This window comes from Micrasema longulum, unplaced genomic scaffold (genome assembly GCF_059751315.1).
Source record: "Micrasema longulum isolate JH-2025_06_02 unplaced genomic scaffold, ASM5975131v1 h1tg000136l, whole genome shotgun sequence".
In the NCBI taxonomy this organism is placed as follows: Eukaryota; Metazoa; Arthropoda; class Insecta; order Trichoptera; family Brachycentridae; genus Micrasema; species Micrasema longulum.
Window position 1 is genome coordinate 127,554 of NW_028277342.1, and position 27,385 is coordinate 154,938.

Genomic DNA, 27,385 nt, shown 5'->3' on the forward strand with positions numbered 1-27,385 from the left:
GGACAAATATTATGTTTTAGGGTTTAATGCTGGTAACTGAATCTAGAATTGATACTAAAAATAGTAACTTGACGAGTCAATACCTCAATATTATATAGTTAAAATAGTAATTTAGGAAAGCTACCAAAAATATTCACCGCAGTCATACATAGCCCAGATACTGTTCGACAACTGGACCACCGGATTGAGAAACGGGCTGAGACGGGACGTTATTATTGAGAGTCTGAGAATCATTATTATTACTGGCAGAACTGTCCGAGTCATTGTCCGATAAGTCTTCTTCCGTTTTCTCAATGGGGGGTTCACTCACCGAACGGCTATTAGAGGCGAGTAAAGGTTTGGTGGATATATTGCATGCACAGCCTTCTATACCGCACGTTCTCTCGCCCTTCGAGTTTTGATCGTCGGTAATAAAGGGCATCACAGAAGATGGCCTGCGAGGGATACGACCGTAGCTCTGCGATATGGGACTCTCCATCACGCTGTGTGGGCGATACGGTCGAGCTTTGTAAATGTTATTATCGGCAAACAACTGCGACAAGCTATTGTTATTGGAAGAATATAAGCGACGGCCATCCAAACGGCTGTTATAGAAATTGGACGTTTGGTTATAGTAATAAGGCACACTAGAGCGCTGGGGGGGATACAGCGGGTTGACGTTATACCTACCACCGCGAGACTTCTGGTGGAGGGGGTAAGAAGCGGGATTGTGGCGGTAGAAATAGGGGTAGTACTGGGATGGCGGTCGGATGGGTGCAGGAACAAGAGGGGGAGGGAAATATATGTCCGACACCATTTCAAAGCGCTAGAACCAAAAAAACAGACATCTTGATACTTTCACCTCCATTTCTCAATGACAACAATATTTGTACACAATGACAACATAAAAAATTGAACGGGCTCAAAAGTTACTCCACATTTATTTTTGGACCCAATTAAGACACAAACAGAAGCTAAAAAAACGTAATTAGTAGTAAAATGTACACAGAGGAATGATTAAAAGACCATGACTGAGATATTCCACTCTAGCGTCTATGTATTCCCATGATTGGATAATATTCGCCGTGTTCCCAAAACAAGCGGGGCTAATATGGTGGCCAGATATAAAGCAGAATCATTATTTGCAAGAAAAATGAGATAGGAACCTTGGTTTCAGATATCCATAACTGCGCCGCTTGACTGCGCTGTATGAGCTCAGTAAGCTTGGCGTACCAGCTGTTAGCTGTCGGTTCATTGAGTCCTATGGTCTGCGTGAAAATGTGTCCCCACACACGATCCATTCGCTGGCAGTGCTCCAGAAGTTTCTTGGAAGATTTGTGAGCCGATCTGAAATATTTATAATACATTTTGTTAGTAAAATTTCTAGGCAAGGAGACATTCCACATACTTCTTTTGGTTTTCCTTATTAGTCTTAACACTAAGGTAGATAAGCAGTCAAAGAAAAATAAGTGATTTATGGAGTAGTCTATTCATATAAAAACTTACTTTGGCATGCCCTGTCGCAGTTGTTTGATGATGTGTTTATTATCCGCCTTGAGGAAGATGACTACAGGGTAGAACTGGGCATAGTTCAGTCGGTCCACAGCATTTGGAGTAATGTCCAGCAGAGAGTGCTTTCCTCGATCCATAATGGAACGGATACCCGATAGTCTGATGATGCCTGATGTTGTCTTACTTTTCCCATCTTCCATCGTACTATCCAATTCTGCAAAAACAAAATATATGGTAATTAAAACATAACACACCATTTAAAATACTGCTCTGAGAGCGCAGTTCGCCTCATGCTATTGGGCTGGCTGTTCTTCTCAGGGCCTCTGCACCAAGACAGACGTCGCCGCAATTACTCATTTAATAAAAACATTTGATTTTGTCACTCTCGGGGACAGATATGAAAATATCACGGCTCTAGCTGTAATTTTGTGATAATTTATGAAGTACTAGGCCTATATAACGGGCATGTTTTTAACTGCTATGTACATTTATTTTAGGTAGGGCAATTCCACTATTTTATGTTTATTCTATAGGACCAAGCAATGGTCCCTACATAGTAATTTATTCAATTAAATACATAAAATAGGATTTATTAGAGAAAAATATACATAATTAGGTTAAAAATATGAAAATCTAGAGGAAATCTCAACCAACAGTCAAACCTGCCCTGTTTCGCTCTAGAAAATGCTCTCTATGCCCCCATGCCAAGAAAATTTCACTGCCTGCTCCCCCGAGAATTTTGCTTCACTCGAAACAGCGAAATAGCGACTGCGGACCAGAGCCGAACCTACCATAGGTTAAGTTGGCACAAAGAACAAGATACTCGCTTACAAGGAAGGAGAGAATAATATGATGATGTTCATTTGAACATCATCATATTATTTGTACCTATTTAGAACCTAGCAAAATTGCATCGCATAATATTTATACTACGCAGTTTTAGATAAATTAACGCACTTTGAAAAGAATGTGCCGACAGAAAACCTAATATACTAATATTTTGGGTACCGACCTAATGCAGAAATTTTAAATCAACAGTTCTCATCTTATATTACTGAAGGAAAACTTACGTGGCGCTGTGAACTTGTCTGGATAATCCAGGAGCAACTTTTCGCGAGCCAAGTCAGCGATGGGTCCAAACAACACAACTGGTCGCACAAAACCGGGATGCTTTAGGATTACGCGTTCGTAAGCTGGGAATTTCGATATGCTGTCTGAGAATACAACATCATCCCAATGTTCCTGCAAAATAAATAAAATAAATTTATACTTTAAGAAAATGTTGTAAATTATTTACATGTTTTAATATTAAGTACATTTTTAAAACAATTAACTGGAATCATCAAAAAGAAGTTACCCGTTGAATGTGCTTTTATTTATTTACATTTCTTTCTACAGTATTTTTAGTATTATTTTTATTTATAATATCGTAAAAATAGCTCAACACCATCCTGCCCTTATATTGGAATATTTCAATTTAAAACGGGATGTGATCCATAGCCTAGTATTGCAGACTCATGGATCAGAGGTCTGAGATTTTCCAGTAGAAAGTTATTTACAACTTGTTGAAAATGGCTCACAAAATGTGTATTTTAGTAAATCATCCGAGAAAATAATAATAATAATAATATTCTGGGAATAAATGCAAAACCCAGACATAGGTATAATCACATTTTAATTAATAGCCTTCGCCAATTCATAAAGCATTGCTTTTATGATACACTATCTTACTAGGAGTCAAGTTCAAAACCCACAAGGGCCATTAAAATTGATTTTATTATTAAATAAAAGTCTAAGTCAATTACAACAGTTAAATTAAGAAACATATAAATACAAGAAACTGAAGAAAAAGAACATAAAACTATGTAGCAAAGACAAACAAGGGCAATAAAATATTGGTATACAATATATTCATAAACACAGTCAACATACAAAACTTCGAGCTAACCAATGCCAATCCATCTTCATCCCACGCTGTGTTAATGGCGAAGAGATGTACAAAAAACTGGAAGATCTATCTGAGTGACAAATTTACTAATCTACATATTCTGACATTAGGGCATAAGTTGCTCTTAGAAGATTTGCTAAATAGCAGATTTAGACTTCTGGTAACATAGTTGGGAACGTGAAAAGAAATTGATAATACTCTTTTTTTTTTGTTTTTGATTTCTCAATTTCATTTCTATGAAAGAAATAAGTAATGTTAATAGATACCTTTCCAAGAGACTTGGATCTCCGATGAGTTGACCTCCGTCTCCTGAAGAAACTCCCCCGTGACTCAGAACTGCTGGCAGATAGTTCCTTCTTGGTGGCATTAAACTGTGCAGTAGCCAGCTCTTCAGCTCTCGCTTTATTGGGAATAATTCCTTTCTGTACTTCTTGATTATTGCGACCTGAAAAATATTATTCTCATTTAGTGAAAGACAATCGAATTATTTTTCAATATAAATGATATTCAATGAGGATGCTGAGTAGTTTTTTATTTTTTAATAGACTATCAAACAAATACAAAAAAAAAATACTATGTATTGTATTATCAGTGCTATGATTTTTTCAAATTTTGTAATTTTTAAATTACTCCGCCCGTGACGTCACAAGTTCTCGTCGGTAAGTTCTTCTGATAGGTGAGTTGGCTTCCCTGAAACCGGAAATCTATAACACCTTATCATTGGTTGATTCGGAAGAACTTGTGATATAGTAATTTCATTATACATTTTTGAAACTTCACCATACGATTGAATGTTCTACTTTTTACAGCCTGTAAGAAAACATTTTTTTACCAATTTCCCATGGCACTGAACTTTATCTAACAACAAAAAATCTCATTTATAAAAACATCTTAAATTTTTAACAATCACAGGAAGCTCATTCTCTAAATTTGATTAATAACTAGCTTATGTATCCAGCAGAATTCTAGTAAATAGGGTAAAATTTTAAGGTGGAAATGAAACTTTTAAAACCCAGGCCGAACAAAACACTTTTTTGTGGTCTCACCAAGAATCAAACCCGGAATCCTCCAAGCGTGAAGCAGGTGTCTTAGATATTACACCACGGGGGCTGTTAATTTAGTAATATGATAAAAATAAGGTCCTGGGAGATCGTCAGACTTTTTTTTACTCATAAAGAGGTAGCGCTTTCAAAAAGATTAAAAAACACAGCTAGAGGATATTAAGAGATTTACCTATTCTAAAGACTTGCCAAGCGCCGACTGTTCCGTTGTGTAACGTGTCGACGACATGAAAGACATCTCCACTCCTGAATGACATCTCTCCTTTGGTGGGTTCCGTGTAATGGAAATGGCACTTTATGTGGAACGAATCACCTGAACAACAAAAAAATATTTATAGGACACATTCTCCTCCATCATCAAACCCTTATCACAACTTATAGACATGAAGAATTTTTTTATTTCATTTTCAAATTAACTCTTGTTTAATTTTTCATAATGTCTGCATCATCGACCTATTAATTCACATAGATAGGCGCCATAAGGCACGCCTATGTAAATATGTTACTCTATAGAGAGTAAAATATTCAAAAAAAGTAGTGACACGAAAACGTACCCATAGTGACCGAAGTTTATTTACACCAGGGCTGCATTCAACGGGAAGGCATATACTACAAAAACTGACTGAATGATTCAAAATAAAATTTGTTTTTTATGGATCAAAATCAGATTATTTCCTTACATTTCTTTAATTTCTACCCATTTATATCACTTTACTGGATGCTGGGGAATGAAAAAAAAAATTAACTCACATTTATTATATTTTCAATACTGTTAGAAAGAACGGTGTCGATTTCGTGCTGCTAGGCGTAGTTTGACATTGAAAATAAATAATACTTGAATATGAATTATTTTAAGGTTTGTTAATCATTTATAAATAAATACTTCCCAACGATAAGTTACATCATTATTATTAGTGTTTATCCCAATGAATTTTACGCGCTTTCACAACACAAGAAAGCAATCATTTTGGTTTTGATTCCAAAAGTCAAGCTGGCAAGGCCGGTGGTCAAAGAACAACTTAATACGCACTGGGCATTGAGCGTTTGGGCATCAGTTAAGTCATTATCATTTTTGAGGGCTCAGTGCGCATTTATGTGTAATAGGTCGATAAGAAAACCCATGATCATTTTGAACATTCTTAAACAAGTTGTTATTTCATCAAATTGACAGCAAAATCATAAATTCGAGACAGAAAAATAGACCAAAAGATAGCTTTTTGATTGTAATTGAACTATTATTTATGTATTCCTAACCTTTTTGTTGAGCAGCAATGGCTTGATACTCTTCTGGTGAGTGTTGTACTATTAAATCTATTTGATCCTGCAGGCTCAGTAGAAACAGGACGGCTTCTTCCCTCGTTACTCCTTTCATTTCCATTTCGTTTATCTGCAAACATCAAATCATAATTATTTCCAACATGTAAATGAGACAACAGACTGTCAGAAAAAGGAGGAATCAGAAGAGGAAAAAACAAAGGAAAATCAACTAGCAGAATCAAAATTTAAATTTTTGTTTAGGGTGTTCATTTTTTGCAAGTAGCTACTTGTAAAAAATGTGAAAGTTTAATGTGACAATGTTTATTAAAATTAAACAAGGATTTTCAATTATTTCATTATTATCTCTGGAAAACGAACTCGGAGTTGAAGTTCTTTACAAAGCTCTATTATCTTTTCGCGAAAGCGAAATTCCACAGAGAATGAAAGAGTTTTTACAGTGGCAGGCAATTTCACTACTTAAATTAGAACCGATAAGGTGTTAAATGCCTAAACATGTCTAAAGGCTCATTTTACCAAATAATAAACAAACAATTTCGTAGACTTTTACTTGAAATTTTGTATGTTTTAAGTACATGTTAATTAAAACGTTTGTTTTTTTATATTTTAGCCATCCGCAGCGCCTCTTTCAAAGGTAATAATGCATTTTTAATAGATTCCCGATTTCCGGGAATTGAGAAACCCTAAACGGAATTTACTTTCTGGGTATACATCGTATAATGAAGATGCATCTGTCACATTTCGCGGTTAATCATTTCATAATCTTCCAACCTAAACGGGGAACATTTTAGATTACCTTAAGTATATTATCTCCTGGAGTTAGGCCTTGAAGCGAGGCTGGACTTCCCGGTTGCACGGCGGATACAAATATTCCCACCATGTTACCTCCCGTTAGTCTAAGCCCCACAGATCCATCCTTTTGGAAACTAATTAGTCTGGGTTCACTTCTGCAAAAAATAAACAAAATTAAGTAGAAATTTCATAATAATATTGAAAAGGTACAAAAATTGCATAGGAAAAACAAATTATAATAATATTTCTAATGGCTAAATTAATAAAAGTACTAACACTGGTTTATTTCTTTGGCTCAAGGGATCTTCTTCGTACAATTGTCTTCTACTGCTGTAATAATCTGAAAACAGAAGTGATAAAAAATAAGAAGTTAATAGGTACTATGAAATTAACATTATTTGATTTGATTAATTAACAAATTCACATGTTAATTTGTTGATTAATCGATGATAATCTTAGAGCGATAAAATGCCACAGGCTAGAGAGTCGCCCGTATGGTCAAAAACCATTCTATGATTTTCAACAAAGTTAGCTACATCTAAATTTGTCGCAACAGAGAGGGAAAACATTTTTGAGAAGGGAATATGGAAGTCTAGGCATTAACTGGACTTATGACCTGTCATTGGCTGGTTTAAGGGGCCATTTTACACACGGTGCAACATTCGCCATTCCGCCTATATTTAAACATCCGCATTTTCTCATCTCTTCTATCTGTTGACTTTTGTGAATTAAAAGAGCTGAAACCTTTATCAAGATTCATCCAGCTGAACTTTGGACATACTCAAAACATTGTTAAATTAACTAACTGGTAAAAAAAGAAGTAAAACAATAGAAAAATTGTTTTCAGACGATGCCTAGTAGATGAATTGGTTCAGCCGGATGAATCTCACCCACACGATGAAGGTTTCAGCTCTTTTACTTCACAAAAGTCAACAGATAGAAGAGTTGAGGAAATGTGAATGTTTAAACATAGGCAGAATGGTGAATGTTAGACAATGCATAAAGTGGCCACATACACCAGCCAATGACAGGTCATATCCCTGTAATTGCCTAGACTTCCATATTCCCTTCTCAAAAAGGTTTTTCCTCTCTGTTGCAACGAATTTAGGTTTAAATAACTCCCTAGGGAGGAAATCCAGCCTGACTGCAAACATTTGGTCATATTCAAATCATTTTTTAAGCTAGCTACAGTTTACAGCTATGCAACGGGTCGTAGGTACTCAGGTCGAGAATTGCAAGCGCAAACAGAAACCGTTTGTTACGTGTTTGTCAAAACCAAATCACAAATTTGAAATGCTTTTGTTCCATGAAATAAGAGCTAAAGAACTTATTAAAGGTGAATTATTACTCTTGAGATAATGACACTATTTTGAATTTTCAATCAAGGAAAGGAAGGATAAAAAAGAAGTGAGGAAAAGAGTCGTAGAACAATCAATTACACTGAATGGATTTTGAAAAAAGAGCTAAAAGGCTGTTGAAATTCCATGAGAATGTATTTTTTTTTTTAATTCAATTATTAATGTAAGGCAAGGTGAAATTGTAAGTAAGCATTTTTGAAAAATATTTAAATATATCTGTGGCTTGGATCTATAAAGGCTAATATCGTAAATTGTAATACTACATGTGAGTAATAATTTAGCCATTTTGTGGCGTTATTATGAACTGTTTGACGTCTTTGACAACAAATATTAATAAAAAATTACCACACATGTATGTGTGCATGAAACAGTTAAATGTACAAGATTTTTAATTGTCATCGACCCTTTACAAAATGGTGGCAAGAAAAATATGAAATCTGGCGTTGGCACTTCTATATCCAAGTCACAGAATAATATGATTGTTACATTACAAAATAATTTTTTTTTGTTGCTAAAATCATAGTATTCTACATAGAAACAAGGTTTAGGTAAGATTTTTTCAATGAGACAAAATAGTAACATAATTTATAGATATTTAGAATTTATAGGCTAAACCTAAATTGCATAGAAATACATCCAGAGTTGGTTTAGTGAACCTACAAATCTAATAAATTTTCTCTACCTTCGGGTCGAGGTGGTGGTGGCCGGGGGGGGTGCAGGTGGCTGTCCAAGGGGGGCAGGGGTTCGAGGTGTGCGGGGGAGGCAGAGGGGGGCAAAGGGCCGCGCGCCCTTGCCCCCCGTCCCCGCCCCGCTCCCCATCCTGTCGTCAGCCAGGAGGGTAGAACGCGAGGGGGGGGCCACGTACAGGTTTTGGCCAGAGTAGGAGTTTAGGACATCGGAACCTAGATAAGTAAATAAATCACACTTACTAATAGCTTAACGCATTCACTTATAGCTTAACAAATCTTAAATGAGGGAGTTTACGGAGTTATCTTAAATGAGGAAGTTCAGTTGAGAGCTTTTTCCTTCAGTTCTAGCTCCTGGCTGCATATTTGTAAATACCCGACGTATTATTCTATCTGGATATTTCAGAATCCACCCGAAATGGCTTCATAAATAGCAGATGTGTTGGATGAAGAAAGCTGACGCATTATCCACCTCAGTAATATCCGAAACAAACCAAATTCTTTAATAAGACATTTATTTCTTTGACCATTGTGGACCGCATTACTTTACGAGCTGGTTAACCCATTACGTAATGCAGACTGTAAATATAAGTAAGAAGTTAATGAATAGAAACCAGATAGCTGCTAAACTGCCGATATGTACAGAAAAGTAGATCCATATTATCCGCAGAATCCGTATTTAGCAAGCGAATTGCCTTATTAATGGGTGCATGGTGTGGCCGCGATAGTATAAGGTGTACAATTTTGCTTCCCCCGTTTTCCTGTTGTCTTTAGCGGTAAGGAGTGGTCGAAATAACATACGCGTCATGCAGTAAACTTGGGCATCTGTCAACATAACCTAATAGAAACATTTGTGTATTTATGTCTGCATCACAAATTCTCGATTGAAAATATCAGTTTTCGAGCCAAATTCTCATCTTTGCGGGAGGTTTTAATTGTCTGCTTCAATGTGAGTAAATTTGCGGCTGAGGCTCATTGAATGCTCTCAAATACTTATAGTGAGGCCGATTCAAAAATTGTGATTTTCACGTTGAAAACCGCCACAGAGGTCGAAGAGAGAAGATTTTCAAAGATGCAGTATTGGAAGTGTTACTAGATGAAGACTCGTGTCAAAGTCAAGAAGAATTGGCGCGATCATTGTGAGTGATTCAACAAGCAATTTCAAAATGCCCTAAAACCAAGGGTTTGCTTCCGAAGCAGGGAAATTGCCGGAAAACAACAAGAGACATGATAAAGTGATTTTGCAGCATGACGATGCTTAACCCCGTGTTGCGAAAGTGGTCAAAACATACTTGGAAATGTTGAAATGGGAAGTCCTATCACCAGACATAGCTTCCTCTGAATATCACTTGTTTTGATCAATGACACACGGCCTGGCTGACCACCACTTCCGGTTTTTTAGAGACGTAAAAAATTGGATCAATTTATGGATCACTTAAAACTCAGGATTCGTATGCTGCCCGAAAGATGGGAGAAAGTAGTGGCCAGCGATGGACAATACTTTCAATCATAAATTTATAACCAGTTTTCTACAATAAGGTCTCGAATTTTGGAAAAAAACGGCGGAAGCAAAATTGTAAGCCTTATACAATAAAAAAGGAGAATGCTTATGTTGAGTAACATTAGCAGGTGCTACTAAGGGGCAATTTTGTAGCGTTATAAAATTTAACAGTGGTAATTTGTAATGAGCGGCTGAGTGATTCCGAAACATCGTAAATGGGATACGCAACTCCGAGTGATACAGAAGCATCCTCAATGAACAACATGTGAGGTATTTACGAATATGCCTCCTGGCTAACCCCCTATTCACTGATCACTACAAATTAATAAAATTACAAAACTTGCGCTGCAAATATTATATAGACTTACTATAATTATTGTGATAGTTGTTTTCGTGGAATCCAGAAGAAGTATTTGGCTGTGGCCTCTGCTCTCTAAGTACCACTAAGCTAAGCCTTTCCTTGCATCCTTCCATGATCTTGCGAGCGTCCTTCAGGGACATGGTGTCCCCACAGGGTGTATTATTGATCCTCGTGATGACATCACCTTCGCTCAAGCCTTGTCCCGAGGAGTTCAGTTGATCTCGGGCCTTTGGTGACAGTTCTTTGATAAACAGTTTGCATCCTAACACTATGCCGAAATCTGAAAGGAAAAAAAAGATTACATAATAGTCGGACCAATACCTGCCAAATGTCTATGGAACAGCACAGGATCGTTTCAAGTAAAGGAAAATATGATAGAAGACTATTATTTGTGGTCAGGTGTGATCACTGTATTCAGATATGAGGTGGAAATTTGAAAAAATTCCAGTAGACTGAGGGAAAATATCCATTCTTAAAGAACTCTTTGTCAGTCATGATTTGATTCAAGAATTTAGCACACTTTTATAAATATAATATAATGAGGAAGTTCAGTAGTTTTTTTTTTTAATAGACTATCAAACTATGCCTTCATCGTTATTTAATTACAGTAATTTAGAATGATGTAGGTTACGATTTTTAAATGATACACGATTAGAATAACTTAAATGAGATTAATCCCTCTTGTGCTCTCCGTTTAAAACATTTTGATGGTACCCTCTGTGGTCGGTCTTGCGGATTGTGTGATGTTCAAGCATGGCACAACATCTTAATAATTGTGATCTTATGAGTCGAACCCAGAATTCCCGTGCGTGAAGCAAGTTTTGGCCATTATACCACGGAAGCTACAATAATAATTTGCTTATACTGTCGTCATACGGAAAAGGGCAGTAACTACCAATTTTGTCAAAAAAGAGTTAAGTATAAATCTGGAATCCGCAAGAAAAGACAAACATAAGTTTAGATGTAACAAATAAAAATACCTTTCGATAAAAGAGCTCAATTTCACTAAATGTATTCCGCAATTAAAACGATTACATAATTTTTCTACAAAAATGAACAGGAAAACCCACAACAAAAAAACGTACATATTTTTGTAATAAAACATACAAAATTTACGAAATAAGTATCTTAGTCCATAAAGCTACGACAAGCTCAAATATTCACTTTTGACAAAAAGCTAATTTCCTCGGAATTTACTTCAACGTGGTTACAGCATTTCTTCGTATGATGGCAGTATACAAGGCTGAAATTATTTTTTATGTGACTGGAAAAGAATCATATAATAAATTAGACTATGCAAACTGACCTTCTTTTTTGGTCCCCTTGGTGAGGGTGATCTTGAGCGGGGTGGCGGGCGCGGGGGAGGGCGGCGCGTGGGGGGCACGGCGCCGCACCACGAGGGACACAGTGTTGCCACTGTCTCGCAGTACCTGCACGGCCGTCGCGTATTCCACATTCTCCAGCGAGACGCCGTTTACGCTGATGATGCGGTCGTTAACTCTGGAAGTGTGTTAAGGAGTAATTGACTAACATGTGGTATGCATATGATTTACGTTTAACTGCAGATGAATGACATGAAAATTATTTTTTTTAAATAAAACCAAAGTAAAATGCATCTTTTGAGTACGTACATATTTTTTTTTTAAATATATACTTTCTATAAAATTACAGAGCAAAAATAAACAAGCTATGAATGAAGAATAACATAATGATTACAAAGAACAATTATTAGAGAAAAAAAAAACACCATCCCATAGTTATATATTTCAATGCTTATAAAATAGTAAAATACTTAATAAGTAACAATTTTTCATTTTCATTCATAAATTAGTTTTACATTTACCTTATCTAGAGTAAAAGTAGAACTAAATGAGGGTTAGCACTTTCACAACAGTTAAGTCTCTTAATCCTGCTTTCATATCGACGCTGGAAAGGAAAAAGTCACCAGGCTACATGAAGCAATTTTACAGGAGAGCCAAGTTTTTTCACATACTACAAAAATCACATACATGCGTATTATTTTAGAGTGATTCCTATATAATTTAAATAAAAAATTCAAATATCGAACTCTTTATTAAAAAATAAAAAATAAACTTGAATTTGACCTTCCGTAAAGTTGCTACACGTCGCTTGGTAGTTTTTTCCTTTCCAGCGTCAATATCTACAGCTAAATCTCTTCATCATGCTTTTAAATCTATACCAAATCTTGCCACCCTGCTTATATATCTGCAACTAAATCTCTCCACCCTGCTTACGCATATATAACTTTAACTCTCAATCCTTTTTTTACATCTATAGCTAGATCCATCCATCATGCTTTCAGCTCTATGCTAAATCTCTCCATCCTGCTTTCACATCTATAGTTAATTCCCTTCATCCTGCTTTAATATCTATGGCTTAGTCATCACTCCATCCTACTTTCACATCTAAAGCTTCTCATCACATCTTTCACATCTTCCCTTCTCCTGCTTTCACATCTATACCAAATCTCTCCATCCTGCTTTCACAACTACAGCTAAATCCCTCCATCCTGATTTCACATCTATAGCTAAATCCCTACATCCTGCTTTCATATCCATAGCATAATCTCGCCCATCCGGAAATATACTCACTGCAGTAGTTCTTCGGCGGGTCCGGCCTTGAGCACGTCGCTGACGGCGATGGAAGGGTCTCCGCTGGCGAAATGCGGGTTGTCCCGTCCTCCGGAGACGGCGATCCCGAAACCGTAGCCCGGCACGCGCGACACGGACACACGGTGCGTTTCCCACGAGTTGGCAGCACCGCTACCCGCACCGCCTCCGCCCGCACTGCTACCCTGCAAGAGAGACATCACGTTAACATCGAAAAAAAACAATAAACTATCTTGGATTGTTTAAAAATTGTGTTTTTAAAACTGGTTGAGCCAGTGACCAAATATTATAATACTTACAACGAAATTTCAAAATAGGCAACCAATATCAACAGCGTGATTCTGACCACTCTTGCGGGGTAAAGAAAGCGTTGCTAGCATGTAATCAGTAATTAATAGATAAATTATGTGCTAGCAACGCATTCTCTACACCCTCGAGAGCGTTTAGAATACCTGCCCTAATTAGCAAATATGTAATTATAATCAGATATTACTCATTTATGCAGTGAGAAGGATTAAAAAAAATCTGTATTTTGTATAAAAAAATATGGTCAGCGAAAATTTGAAACGCTGTAAGGGCCACATTTTTTGTAATTAATCAAAACCAATTTTCGTTTTCCAATATTTGTTCTTATTTATTAACAAAATAAGAAATACGTTTTTTTTGTTCCCTCCTAGTTCAATTGTTCATTCAATTAGCCTTTTGGTGTTTTCACCAATGCAATAACAATACAGTGTGGACAATACAATATTGTTTTGTCTCAGGGTGCAACCATTGTCCACGTGTAAACAGAATTTTAAGGAAAAATGATTATTCAGAGACATTGTCACCGAGATAGACGGGCGGGCTATCTCCGCGGAACAATGATTACCACCGAGCACGGTCGCATTTTGTTCTTGTGAACGCGCACAGACAAGACCTTATGACAATAGCGATTTGCTCGGCGCGTCGCTCCTGCGTATTTTTTCTGCCGAAAATGGAGGCAGAAAAAAATACATTTTATTATTTAGTTCGTCCTTTAACAATTCCAATACATCTTGGTATAAAATAAATAGTATTTTTCGTAAACTCGCTCGTACTAAGCGCCGTCGCTTATTCATGTTCGCAGCGCTCACGATTGAACGGCGGCCGAATTTTCGTATTGTCCCAGCGTTCTGTCCCACGCAGATGAGGCTGTTCACGGAGCTGGGACAAGACAATATTGTCATATCTGTTGTATTGTCCACGTGTAAACGATACTTTAGCGTTTTGGTCTAAATTAAATTTTAATTTAGTCCAACAATGTTTAAGTATGTCCAAATGCTTGCAGACTGGCTGGATTTCCTACCTAGGGAGTTATTCATATTTTAATTTATTTTAAAAGTCAACAGATGAAAGAATTGAGGAATTATGGATGTTCAAACATGGGCAGAATGGTGAATGTTACACAGTGTGTAAAGTGGCCTTTTAAACCAGCCAATGACAGGTCATAAGCCCTGTAAATGCCTAGACTTCCATATTCTCCCTCTCTGTTGAAATTAATTTTAATTTAGTACCTGTAACACTTATTTATGCTTGAAAAGGTCTTCCAAATTATTATTTTTTTAATCCTGAAAAAGGAAATCGAGTGGAGAAACCTCCGCCTCGTAGTGTGGTGGTTGATACGCTTGACTATCGTAATTGAGATCCCGGGTTCGATTCGTGGCAGGGCGGGTCAAGGTGAAGGTGGTTTTATTTCAATGTCCCTGGCACCTGAAGCTAACCTTCCTGTAACCGATGTTCGAGATACATTGCATTTAGTTTAACAATTCAGTGCTCTATGCACCATCATGTGCGAATAAGGGTTCGATGATTTACCTAAAGTATTTTTTACGCAGTAATCGTTTATTGAAACCTTTGCTGGTTTGACTGGCAATTATTAGGTATATCTACTCGTAGGTTGTCGAATTTTATTTGTACAACTATCTAAAAGAAATACATTGATTTTTACCGAAACCCCCGTCAAAAAAATTAAAGGATGTGTATGATTAATATTTTTTTATTGAATTCGCGAAACGATGGGTCCTTAAAAATTATGATGTTACATTTTTTAAGTCTAGACACAAAAAGATAGGTCAAAAATATGGTAGAAGCTCATTTGATGGATATTTTATTCAAATCAACTTTAAATTGAAGACCATAAAATAAAGAAGAAAAAAATGTATCGATCAATTTTAATTCATTCAGAAACACGGTGCTTACGATATTATTAACTCGATTGGGTTTTGAAAATGAAGCTTTTAATGACCTATGGACGTAGAATAAACGTTCTTCCGAAAATGGCTGATAAAACCTACCGTATGCAGAAATATTAATTATATTGTAATTCTGATAAATTCGGTTATCGAAGTATAGCAATACGCCCACAAATTGTGTTATTTTGGGTCATTCGTGAAGTATTATTGTTACACATACCTAAAACCAATATAATATAGTCAATGTAAGTTTAATACCGCGTATGAGCCAAAAAAACAAATACGTTTTTTGACGTATTCAATTGAATGAGAAAAGCCGCATTGATTGGTATTTATTTATATTTATTTATGTATGTATTTATTTCACAGTTTTAAAATGTACAGAGTTTCTTTGTTTCAGGTCCCGGCTAGCTAGAAAATTCCTGTGTTTAGGAAGGACCTTCTTTTTTACATGCGTTTTTTTTATTTCATTAAATCAAAGAATAATAATAACATTTAAAAAATCAATATAAATATAAACTAGAAAACATGCAGGTAATAATAATAAAATTAATGTATAATAATAAAATATAGCATTAGTAATAAAGAAATATATACGCCCAATGGGCATTTTTAAGGACATATGTAAACATAGAAAATTATTATAAAGGAAAGTAGAAAGACACAATGGCATATAGTAGAATTTGTAGGAGTGGAAGCGGGAGAGAGGTGTTTATAATTGAATTTGATTCAATGATCGTTTGAAAGAAGACAATTTGTTATTAAAGAAATCAAGACTGGTATGTTTATTGGCAGACCTAAGAATTCTGGGCATAGGGGAATGAAAACCATAGTTAGATCTATGATTATCGGTATGAAAGAGTAAGTTTTGTCTGAGGTTTCTAGTTGAGATATTTAATTTTATTGAGCTTAGTAGTTCAGACGCATCAAAGAGTGAGTTGAGAATTTTAAATATGACTAGAAGGTCAGATTTATTTCGACGGTCTTGAAGTGAAGATATATTTAAGCTAGTTTCTAACTCATTATACGTATATTGGTCTCTGGAGAAGCCCAACCTCCAGCCTGTCTTTCTTAAAAATCTTTGTTGAACTGATTCAATGTTTTTGATGTGCACATCATAATATGGAGACCAGATAACAGATGAATACTATAGGTACGGGTGACCTGGGGAACATAAGAGCGTGTTAAGGGTATATTTGAATTTCGAAATTGACCAATAGACAGCTTGCATCCGATTGAATTTAGTACCGCTAATGAATCCGCCATACTAAAACAACAAAGCAATACCGCGTAAGCAATGCCTCGATTATGATGGGAAGATAAAGACGTCATACCTTCACCTTGACGGTATAGTTGAACATAAATTCCCTCTAGCGATTACAAAGATATACTACCGACCCCTCACCTTCAAGTTTTAGGTAGGTACATCGACATGAATCAAGGGGAAGCGTACATCACGGTACACATATCTACGCTCTAAAATGACATAGCTTCGTAGTTGTATGACGTCGTATGACGTCGTAGTTGAAGATAAAAGTCTCCTGACCGACTACAAAGGTTTACCGATACCCCCAGCATCAAGTTTTGATGTAAGTACATCATTTTATACCGACGAGTCTAGAACCCCTCGATACGTTTATCTACGCATTAAAAGTGTCAAAAATTTTGCTCCACCGAGCAATTTTTCCTTTAATTATGACTTATTAAAATTTTTAATCGTTTTGAGGTTGGCACTTTTTTTCTTAAAAGCCTATTAAAAATATGAGAGAGAAATAAGTAAGTTTTGAAGTCGAATTAAATCCCGACATAACTGTCACTTTAATAAAACGAACGCCTAGATGTGAAAATAATGTCGCTAGGTTCTGTCCTATTAACAAATAAGAGTATCTAGGCGTCAGACACAGATTATATGCGTCAGAAAGTTACCACTCTAAAAAAAATAATTTTGTTATTATATTTTTTCCATTTGTTTTACTATCTTTCCGAGTGTATGTATCGAGACGTTAAAGGAGCCGGCTTTGTAGTCGATCGGTAGATACATACAGACGATCGTTAAGCGTACCGTCTAGATGATTTCTAAAAGTCATGCAAAATTCATGTTCAAGCGAGCATTTTTTTGCTTGAATTGGGATTTATTCGAGTTTATAATCGCTTTGAAGTGAGCACCTTTTATTACAGAAGCCTATTTAAAATATAAATGAGAACTATTTTAAATGTTAATGACGTAAGGAACGCGGACTAATTGTTTGCGGTCATTCCATTGGCTTGTTTCGATCATATGATGTCGATATGACAAGTAGGTAGAACATACCGAGGTAAGATACAGATAGTACAGAAGTTAAGTATACCGTCGCGATATATACAGATGAAGATAGCGTTCATAATCGAGGCACAGAACTGGTAGATTTAAAATAATAAACTTTTCAGCGTAGATAAAATACTATAGTATGTTTTTTTAATATACACGTATGTTTATAAATAAACAAACGTACGTGTTTTAAAACACAATGCACGAAGCACTGGCAGTCAAAGGAATTCCTTCCAGTACTAGAGGTAGAAAGATAATGGATAATGCACACATATTTCGGTACTAAATTGTTGGCAGTCGCCGTGAACATTCGTATGGAATATAAATTATATGTCAACGATGTACACAGTACTTAATACCTAACGAAACATTACAATGTATACACTATATACATATATAATGCATCTACCTTTATACATTGTACAGTAATAACCGCCTATTGTGGGCGTAAATGATCTTCACGAAATAATGTTCAATCTTAATTTATTTAGGAATGATTCAACTATCACGCGTGTGAGTATATAGTACCTACGTAGGATTCATCATTTTCTTCAAAAGAAAATTGTATCGTGACATAACACTACATACGAGTACAATGCTTGCCATACTTATGAATAAATAAATATTCAGTAGTGTCGTGATTGAATCCGCGCCCAAATTATTGTCAACTGTTTACAGTTTTAAAATAAATTCATCTCGTAAACAATGAAATTGAAAAATTCGTGTTACACAATTTTTATTCTAACACTACTATAGTTTCAAATCCTGAGAACAATTTAATTAATAATCGCACATTTAATAACCCCTCGTCTTTATTGACGATGTTCCCTTTGCGACCTCCCTCACTCCACACCCACGTAGACGTCTGTTAACACCTCTTAGCCGAGTGATGTCTTCCCACATATTAAATTTTAGGCTTAATTATTGTAACTTCCACTTATGTGCTAAATTTTATGAAATAAATTCTACTTAAAGTTTTTTCCCTCATTGATCATGTTTCCATATCTGTAATTTAGATAATTATCCCTATATATGCTCACACCTTAGATAAGTGGATTCTATGACATTGTGAACAATATTCTGTGTTTACTATATTAGTTTTATATCACCCGTCGATGGAAGGAGTGCTCTCCCGAAACTGTAGTGATAAAATAATAAAAAATGTGTAACACTAATAACAATGTTTTATTTTCATAATAATTTATAATCAAGTGTTAAGAAGTGAATGCCGATTCAATTAACAATATAATGAAATTTGATATCTCCTTCTTCTTCTTCATATTTTAAGAGATTCCAAGATTCCAAGAAAACTAGTTGTTCTCCTGAGATGATGAGGTCCAACTGTTCCTTCATCTCTCGAGTGACGTTGTCCAGGTGAGCTGATTTCATTGTCTGCGGTGCACACAAGTCTGTTGTCCCTCCAGTATCTTCGTCCGGATTTGCTCCATCGCGCGATAATTTCACACATTTCTCTAATTATAGCACTTATTACGGATTGGTCTCGGAGCGTTTTCGAAGTAATGAACCTTAAGACCTTTATTTCAGCAGTTCTGAGTAGTCCTTTAGTACGAACAGTGTCAGCCCGCGCTTCCGCAGCATACATCATGATGGGTCTCACACATGTCTTGTTAATTCTGACCTTGCTATCGATACGCATATCCTTATATCTCCATATAACATTCCTCAGACCCCGATACAGTTGATGCTTTTTTAACCTGTTCTCGGACTTCAGTATACACATCGCTTTGCCTCGAGATCTCTACTCCCGGGTATCTGAAACTCATGACCTGTTCCGCTGGCTTATTTCCAATAGTCAGCTTATAGGTTGTCTGGATACTGTAAGACTTTTTGTTTTGCTGACTGATATTGACACCTTATGGATTGTCTGGATACTGTAAGACTTTTTGTTTTGCTGACTGGACACGTATAGGTTGTCTGGATACTGTAAGACTTTTTGTTTTGCTGACTGGACACCTATAGGTTGTCTGGATACTGTAAGACTTTGTTTTGCTGACTGATATTGACGTGTTTAGCCTTTGTTATACTAAGTGAAACTTAGACAGCATTATTTGTAGCTCATCCTCAGATTCAGCTGCGTCATCTGCGAAGCACATCATATTCATAATTTTACTACCCATTTTGTAACCCAGTCCCGAGCCACTCACCTCTTGCATAATTTCATCCATTATAAAATTAAACATAAATTTAATATCAATAATATAATATGCTCGGATATGATAGTATTAGGTACTGTCGTTCTGCCGAAAAACGTAAAGAGATTATTTTTAATTATTTATACAATATAAACACGAAGATGTTGAGGTGATCGGTGGTGGAGTCACGCGCCTAGACAGAGTCGGAAATGAGCATATTCGTGGAACGTATAAAGCCCTTATAGACGACAAAAAACAGGAAAACCGTCTACCTGGAAGGACTAAAAAATAGAGAAAGACCAGTTCACACTTGGAGAAAGACGATTGAAAAAGATCTCGAGAAACTGAATTTAACAGAAGGGACGATCCACGACAGACCGACGCGACGTGGAAATTGAAGACTAAGAGGGCTGACCCCAAGTAAATGAGACATACAGCCAGGAGGAAGACGAAAATATAATATAAACATAATACAGATTGGCATCAAAAAGTTAGTAAAATAATACTTCCACGGTCCATTAAATCAATTAGTAACGAGAAAATGTTCAAAAAGGCTATAAAAAATGGGTAGTGGAGCAGGGTAGAAGTAAAATGGATTGTCTCATTCGCCAATCTTGAATCAATTGCTCCAGAAATGTATAGCTTATGTTATGTTTTTGTTCTTTCATTGTGCATCTTGTAATATAAATAATTTAGACGTACATAAATTAATTATTAAAAAAACATAAATACGTAGTGTTTAAAACTGTCTGAACATTTTGTTAATTATCTCTGTATATTAAGTATTCTTTGTATATTCTCACATGTAAAAATATTTAAATAAAAAGTATATTGTCAAGTGTCCTCGGCACGAGTAACCCCAGTGAGGTCACATTATTTATATTATTAAACTTTGTTTATTATGTGGAAGAAAAAAAAATCATAAAGAATAATGAGAAAAAAAAATACAATGGTACTCGCTCTGACACTAAGTCCGTGTTCAGAGTGAGTCAAAGAACTTTGAAAATTAAATAATAAACTTTATATTGTAGGTATGGAGAATAAAAAATGTATATTGAATATTTATACATAAACGACAAATAAAAATATAATTTTTGACTGCGTCACATTAATCAAAGTAATCAGCCCGTCCGAACAATGGAGTGTCTTTACGAAAGTATCTAGCTACATGTAGCAAACTTGTGCTAGATGTATCATTAATAAATAATCGTATATTTATAATACAATCATTTTATGAATTATAAGTACAGAGTATAAGTAATATCCTTAGTGTTCTATCTAGAAAAGCCAGTATTTCGTATTTAGATACAGGAGGAATTTAAAATAATTATTTACGGGCGGCTTAAAAGCTCATAAGAGGCTTTACTCTCATAAAGATAATATTTTGTATACATACTGTGGATACTGAATGATATAATATGAACTTTGAACATTCCTTTCAGGATAAAAATATTTAGTAAGAACAAGTTATCACATTCCACTGTTACGTGATTTAAAAAAGGTAAGTTAATAATATGTCTGTATCTTATTTCACTTAAAGTAAATAACAAAATATGAATATTCAAACTAGATTCGTCTTTTCCTTCTAACAAATTATTTATTTATTTATATTCAATTTTGCTGTCGTAATTCGTAATGCATGGTTCGTTCCTGCACCGCTGATCCTGATTCCAGACTAGCTAGGAGTTTACTATGTTAAGTCAGGAATATTCTATATAAATCGCGTTTTTTATTATTCGCTGATGACTTGAAGCTATTTTTGAGGGTTAAAACTTTGGATAATTTTCGTACTCTCCAGGCGGATATAATAAACGTATCTGAATGGGGAAGACGAAATAAATTATTGTTTAATATTTCAAAATGCTCAGTTATGTCTTTCACCAAGGCCCACAAAACGCTTTTCTTCCGCTATAGAATGAATGACCAGAATCTTATGCGGATTTCGAAGGTTAAAGATCTAGGCATCACTTTTGTTCCGAGTTCCCGGACATTTCATGATCAGGTCGAACAGTTTGTAGTAGTTCGTTGAAGATGTTAGGATTCGTCTTGCGTACTGCCAGCAGGGTTTTCGGTAGTACACGAGTACTGAGAATATTTTATAACTCGTTGGTGCGAAGTAGACTCGAGAGTGGCTCGATGATTTTGAGACCGTGTGAGTTGAAGTACTCTCTTATGGTGAAGAGGGTTCAGAAGAAATTTCTTCGGTTTCTCTACATGAGGGAGTGCGGATATTATCCATGGCTTTATCTCACTGAGTTCCTCCAGGGTATGCTCGGTTACAGCAGTTTGAAGACCAGAAGGAATGTGTATTGAACTACGCAGTTCTTTCGATTGTTTCGCGGTATTATCGACAACCCTGAAATTATGCGGAGCATTGCCTTTTATGTTCCGGATAATTACCTTAGACACCGTCAGTATAGACTGTTTCACATTCCAATATATAGGACCAACCCGCCAATGGTTATGCCTGTTGGAGGGGCTATAATAATGTTTTTTTTTACATTTTAAATAAAATAATTTCCTCAATATTCGACTGTTTTAAATAAGAAACTCTTATTGCATTCATAAAAAAATGAGTTTTTTTAGCATTGTTTTCATTCAAACATTTTTCGTTTGCTCGAGAGCAAAGGGGGCTATTTAAGTATTTAACTGTTATCGTATTTGTTTTATGGCAAATAAATAAGCATGTTTAATGACTGCACAGAAGAGGTCGAATAATATTGCTTTTTAAGGGCCATCTCCCGTTCACGTTGCGATTACGATAAAAAAATATATTACTTTTATGAAAATTGTATGGTGTTTATGTATGATAAACGAAAATCTAAGAGGCCAACTACTTATTTGACTGTCGACGATTAAAATACGTGACCTAAAACTACCATACAAACTGCATATTTAAGTAACTTTAAAATAAGTTTAAAGCTTGCTTTTGTGCACGATTGAAAACCGTATAATACATTTACATGATTATTATTAATATTATGGATAACTTATATAGGGCCATTTTCATAATATAATACCTCAAGGGCGCTTCACATGGTGATTCTATAAATTAATAAATTTAATTGAAGCTTTTAAATTTGTAATTTAATTCAAATAATTTATTTTGTTATCACATACCATAGCGTAGTCACAATTTTACTACTAAGTATGTGCTTGTTATTAATTGTGTAATAACTGATACACTTGGAGTATTAACTATTAATATTAACATAAGTGAAATATACATAGAAATTGTACTTTCACATAGAGTAATTTCACATCCCGACTTGTTAGGAAAACTCTTCCATTTGAAACCGGGACAAGAGGCTGCAATATTATATTTTTAAAATATATTATTTTAATTATATTTTTACACTTATTATGCGTATATCGAAGTACTTAAATAATTACACTAAGCGAAAAAATAACTAAGAAGATTTATTTGACTATTTGCAGTAGTTTTATATAAATAATTATTTATTATTATTGATTTATTAAACATTTTGTACATTGACCAAAATATCAATTTCTTCCAACCAACCAATAAAATAAAAGGTACTTTTCATATAATTGTAGTTCCAAAACGCATGCGAGAAAAAAATGGATACAACTAGCAATGTGTATATAAATTAATTAATATCAATACTAGTCTTTGATTGGAAAGGGGAAAAAAGAGAGAGGAAAAGAAGAGAGATTTATTAGTAGATAAGTCAAGACCAAAGTTTTCGTGTTCATGTGCAGATTTTTTTGTTTCACAGGCGAACATAACTGAGGAGTGTAAGATCAAGAGTGGCCATTTACATTTTTCCTTTTTTTTCTATTTGTTTAAAATCCTACCCATTTCTGATCTCAAAATGCTCCAATAATTGATCTCCATAGATGAATAGCAACTTTTGAAAAACATTTGAATAATGCAAATAGCTACTTTTGATCAGGCACTCCTCAACTTTTTGTGCATAACAAAAACATTACTAAAGTTAAAAACGTACATTTGCGGTTTTCTCATTGGAGATAATCAGCCATTTGTTCTACCAACTGACTTTAGTACCTACATCCTAAGTGTCTAGCCACAAATTGAAAAAATAATAATGAAGCTTATTTGCGACTTGTTTCGGGGAAGAACCGCCACACTCACCACTCGCCAGTCTTGGCACGAACGGAGCTTTCCAAATTGCTAGGCAAATACCTGGCCGGAATGAAGGATTGATTTGTATGCATCTCTATATATCTGCATCGACGTGTGTTTAAACTGTACACGCCGTGATTCCAAATGGTAAAATTACCATTGAATACTTGTGTCAAATCGGGCAGATCAGAATTTGAATATCAGCTAGTAATAATATTAATATGTCGATGCATGTCAAACAGCTGAAACCGGTTGTGAGGAATATAATAAATAACTATTGAACAACGCAAGGCACATTCCACGGGAGGTGGAATCAATTCTGTCCGTAGAACTCGTCAATCTGTACTCTTCGACATTCCTAACTCAGTGACTAATTATTTGAAAAATAGCACTCTTCGAAGAATACAGATTACCTATAATGCCATTTTTAGTGACATCGACATATTACATTGTAAATACCATATTTTATCAGATCTGTTAAAGACATTTTAAATTTGTCTCCTGCTTGACTTTTAACTTTTAATTTGACTTTTAATTTTATCTTTCAATTTTAACTTTTTAATTTTTAATTTTAACTTTTAACTGAAACTTTTAACTTTAATTTTAAATTAAACTTTTAATTTTAACTTTACTTTTGATTTCAATTCTTAATTTATACTTATTCATATGTACATCTACTACCTGCATCTAATTAATTATTGTTGGTTGTGAATTTTTACAAAGAAATATAAATGTTCATGGAAGCAAAGAGAGAGGGAGGTAAGTAAAGTTGGAGCTAAACAATGTCTTCTCCATTTTATGTACTTGTTATTTAATATTCATATTTTTACTTTTTTTGGAATGCAATTATTTTTCCCCTCTCCTCCTGCATTCATAATAAATTAGTGTGAAATCTGTAATTGGTCTTACTTTTTTTAATTGTTCTTTTGTACCTTGTATTTATATAAAGACTGTATGATTTCCTTAATGAATAAATAAATTTATTAAACGTTGGAACTCGGAACGGTGGTTCAGATATTACATTTTAGATGAGCCGACCGACTAGTATCTGGCTAATCCATAATCCAAACCTTGAAATACGGATTGATATAGAAGGAAAAGAAGTTGAAACCACCTAGAAATGAAAGCCTTCTGAAAACGCCACGAGAATCGCGGTTTTAATGAGTTTACGGCCGATTCTACGGACATTCCTCGCCCGCCAAAAAAATTGCTCCCGCTTATATTGGAGTTGATTCGATGAATACAAAAAACCATAACCAGTTTTTTGTAAACAATAATAATCATTTATACCGCGGTAGTATGTGTTGTGGGAAGATTAGATTTCGTAGCGAACGGAATACATTTTTACGCATCGATAAATACGAATACGAAACATTATCATGGAAATGTTATAGGCCTGGTCCTCTTCAGCCGGAATGCATTAGCGGAATGAATATATTTACTAGTTAAAGATACCTAAGCACGGAGCCTACGCGATCATATCACCAAGATGTGTATATTACGTAATCATACGGGCACATGAGAATTTCCAATTGGAATGAAAGATTTTGTCGAAGATAATTGGCTGAATGAAATTGCCCAATTTCCTGTTGGCGTCACAATTCCAACAAAACAAAAAATGATAAATCATACACTTCAATGTATTTACAATTGATGATACTTAATTTGATTTGAATTTTTTAAGGGCGATTTAATAATAGTAAAAATGTAAAACGCAGAATCCCTACGTTTAACTAATAAAATTGTTAAAAGACATAGACTACTACCAAAATAATTAGTTGTATCTACAAACAATATGAATATTTATCAGGAATTGATGCAAAGTGACTTTAAAGATTTGATCAGGCGCAGCTCGCTTAATTAAAACATTTGACAATGAAAACAATTAGATTATTAAAAATTGAGCGCAGTAAAGTCCTTGAAACCACTAATATTAAAGGTTGGCATGTATTTGATAAAATTCTTCAGATTCTTGTCATTACAAGGGTGTAACCTACGCAAATGCATGGACATTCCTTGTTTTATTTATGTACACAGTGTGAATGCTTTTGCATAAATAAATACCTTTAAGATATAAGCTTTAAAGCTCTCCAATCTCGTGAGGATACCATTCAAGACACTCATATCAGTTATGAGCGAAGATCATCACAGAGAGGAACTTTGCACTGCACATGAAGATTATAACCAGGAACCACTTCGAGAAAACTTAAAAGAAACTTAAGCTAACTGAATGGAAATCTTGAGGACTAGAAACCCTCATAATCTGCACTTGGAAGTATTCGACAGACGAGGAGTTGGATGTTTCTGATGACGCGACACCAGCCCGATGTTGGAGCGAGGACCGACACGTGTGCCTCTCGGAGGGTCCGTCACAATTAACGGGCCGGATTTGTTTTGCATAACACAGAGGTAGCTGTCAGGTGTGGCTGCGTTAGGGGCACCATACTGCCTTATTTTCGAGGACTAACTCCCAAATCAAGAAAAACCTGTTTTTAGTAGAGTTCAAACAAACCATCACAAATCATTAGGTGTCTTCAGCGGTATTTTAATAAAAATTGTAAGACTTTATGTAACAGGTGATCGAAATACGCTTCATTTGGTGTACCAATGCTGTGTTCTAAGCACCATCAAGTGCGGTTAAGGGTAGGTTAATTAAGAATTTAATTTTAAATATAGATAAGTATCTAGTAAAATAGCGTATCAACAATAACAACAAAGAATAACGCCGCGTCGTTTGTCCTCGATCATTCCATACTGACCTCGCTTCCTCGTCTTCTCATACACGCGCACCAAATATTCCGAATTTTGAGACGTCTATCCTCAAACATTTGTTGGATTTGATCGTGCCATGTATTTATTGATCTTCCTCGTTTTCGGCATTGATTAACATCAATATTATACATAATTTAAGCCTTCATTTCGCAAATCAACGAAGCACCGCTCTTTTCATGTTATCTCAGATATCTCAGAGATGAATAACCTTTAAGAGAAAATAACATGAAAGGCATAAGCCCTGTAGGTATATACCTAGAATTCATATTCCCATCCCAAGATTTCAATTTCCATATCTGTAAACATAATATATTATATGTCTGCCAATCCCGTCAGCGAATAACGCGTGGTCACTCAAGCCCAGGTGGCGTCAAACAGCTCTCTTCGGTATGTACTTACGTTGGCATGCCGATACACCTCTCTCTACTCCTACTTTACTAGGTAACTCGAATCTGATACACATACTTGTAAACCTAAGGAGAGTGAGGCAAGGCGGACCACGGGACCGAGCCGCAGCCCTAGCTGTTAAGCTAGGGTCTCCTAGGACAGCGGTGCCCGTATTTTAACGGCCGTAGTGAACGGTGATGCAGTGGACAGCCGTCGTAACGGTTCACTAGAGTGTGGTTTCCTAGGAAAACGGTGTTATCAACACCATTTAACACCGTTTCCCTAGGAAACCACTCTCTAGTCGACGTTACGACGGCTGTCCACTGCATCGCCGTTCACTA

General features: G+C 35.5%; 1 protein-coding gene across 1 annotated transcript in view; it reads right to left on the minus strand.

Moving 5' to 3' along the window:
- Positions 1-27,385, minus strand: part of pyd (zonula occludens-like protein polychaetoid) — a 197,193-nt gene that overhangs the window by 16,996 nt on the left and 152,812 nt on the right. Inside the window, 14 exon segments of the mRNA XM_088242416.1 lie at positions 149-805; positions 1,146-1,326; positions 1,486-1,705; positions 2,562-2,733; positions 3,706-3,884; positions 4,673-4,813; positions 5,755-5,887; positions 6,572-6,722; positions 6,844-6,907; positions 8,608-8,710; positions 8,712-8,827; positions 10,481-10,753; positions 11,780-11,973; positions 13,086-13,288. Of these exon segments, the coding sequence (XP_088098542.1) occupies positions 149-805; positions 1,146-1,326; positions 1,486-1,705; positions 2,562-2,733; positions 3,706-3,884; positions 4,673-4,813; positions 5,755-5,887; positions 6,572-6,722; positions 6,844-6,907; positions 8,608-8,710; positions 8,712-8,827; positions 10,481-10,753; positions 11,780-11,973; positions 13,086-13,288 (2,787 nt within the window).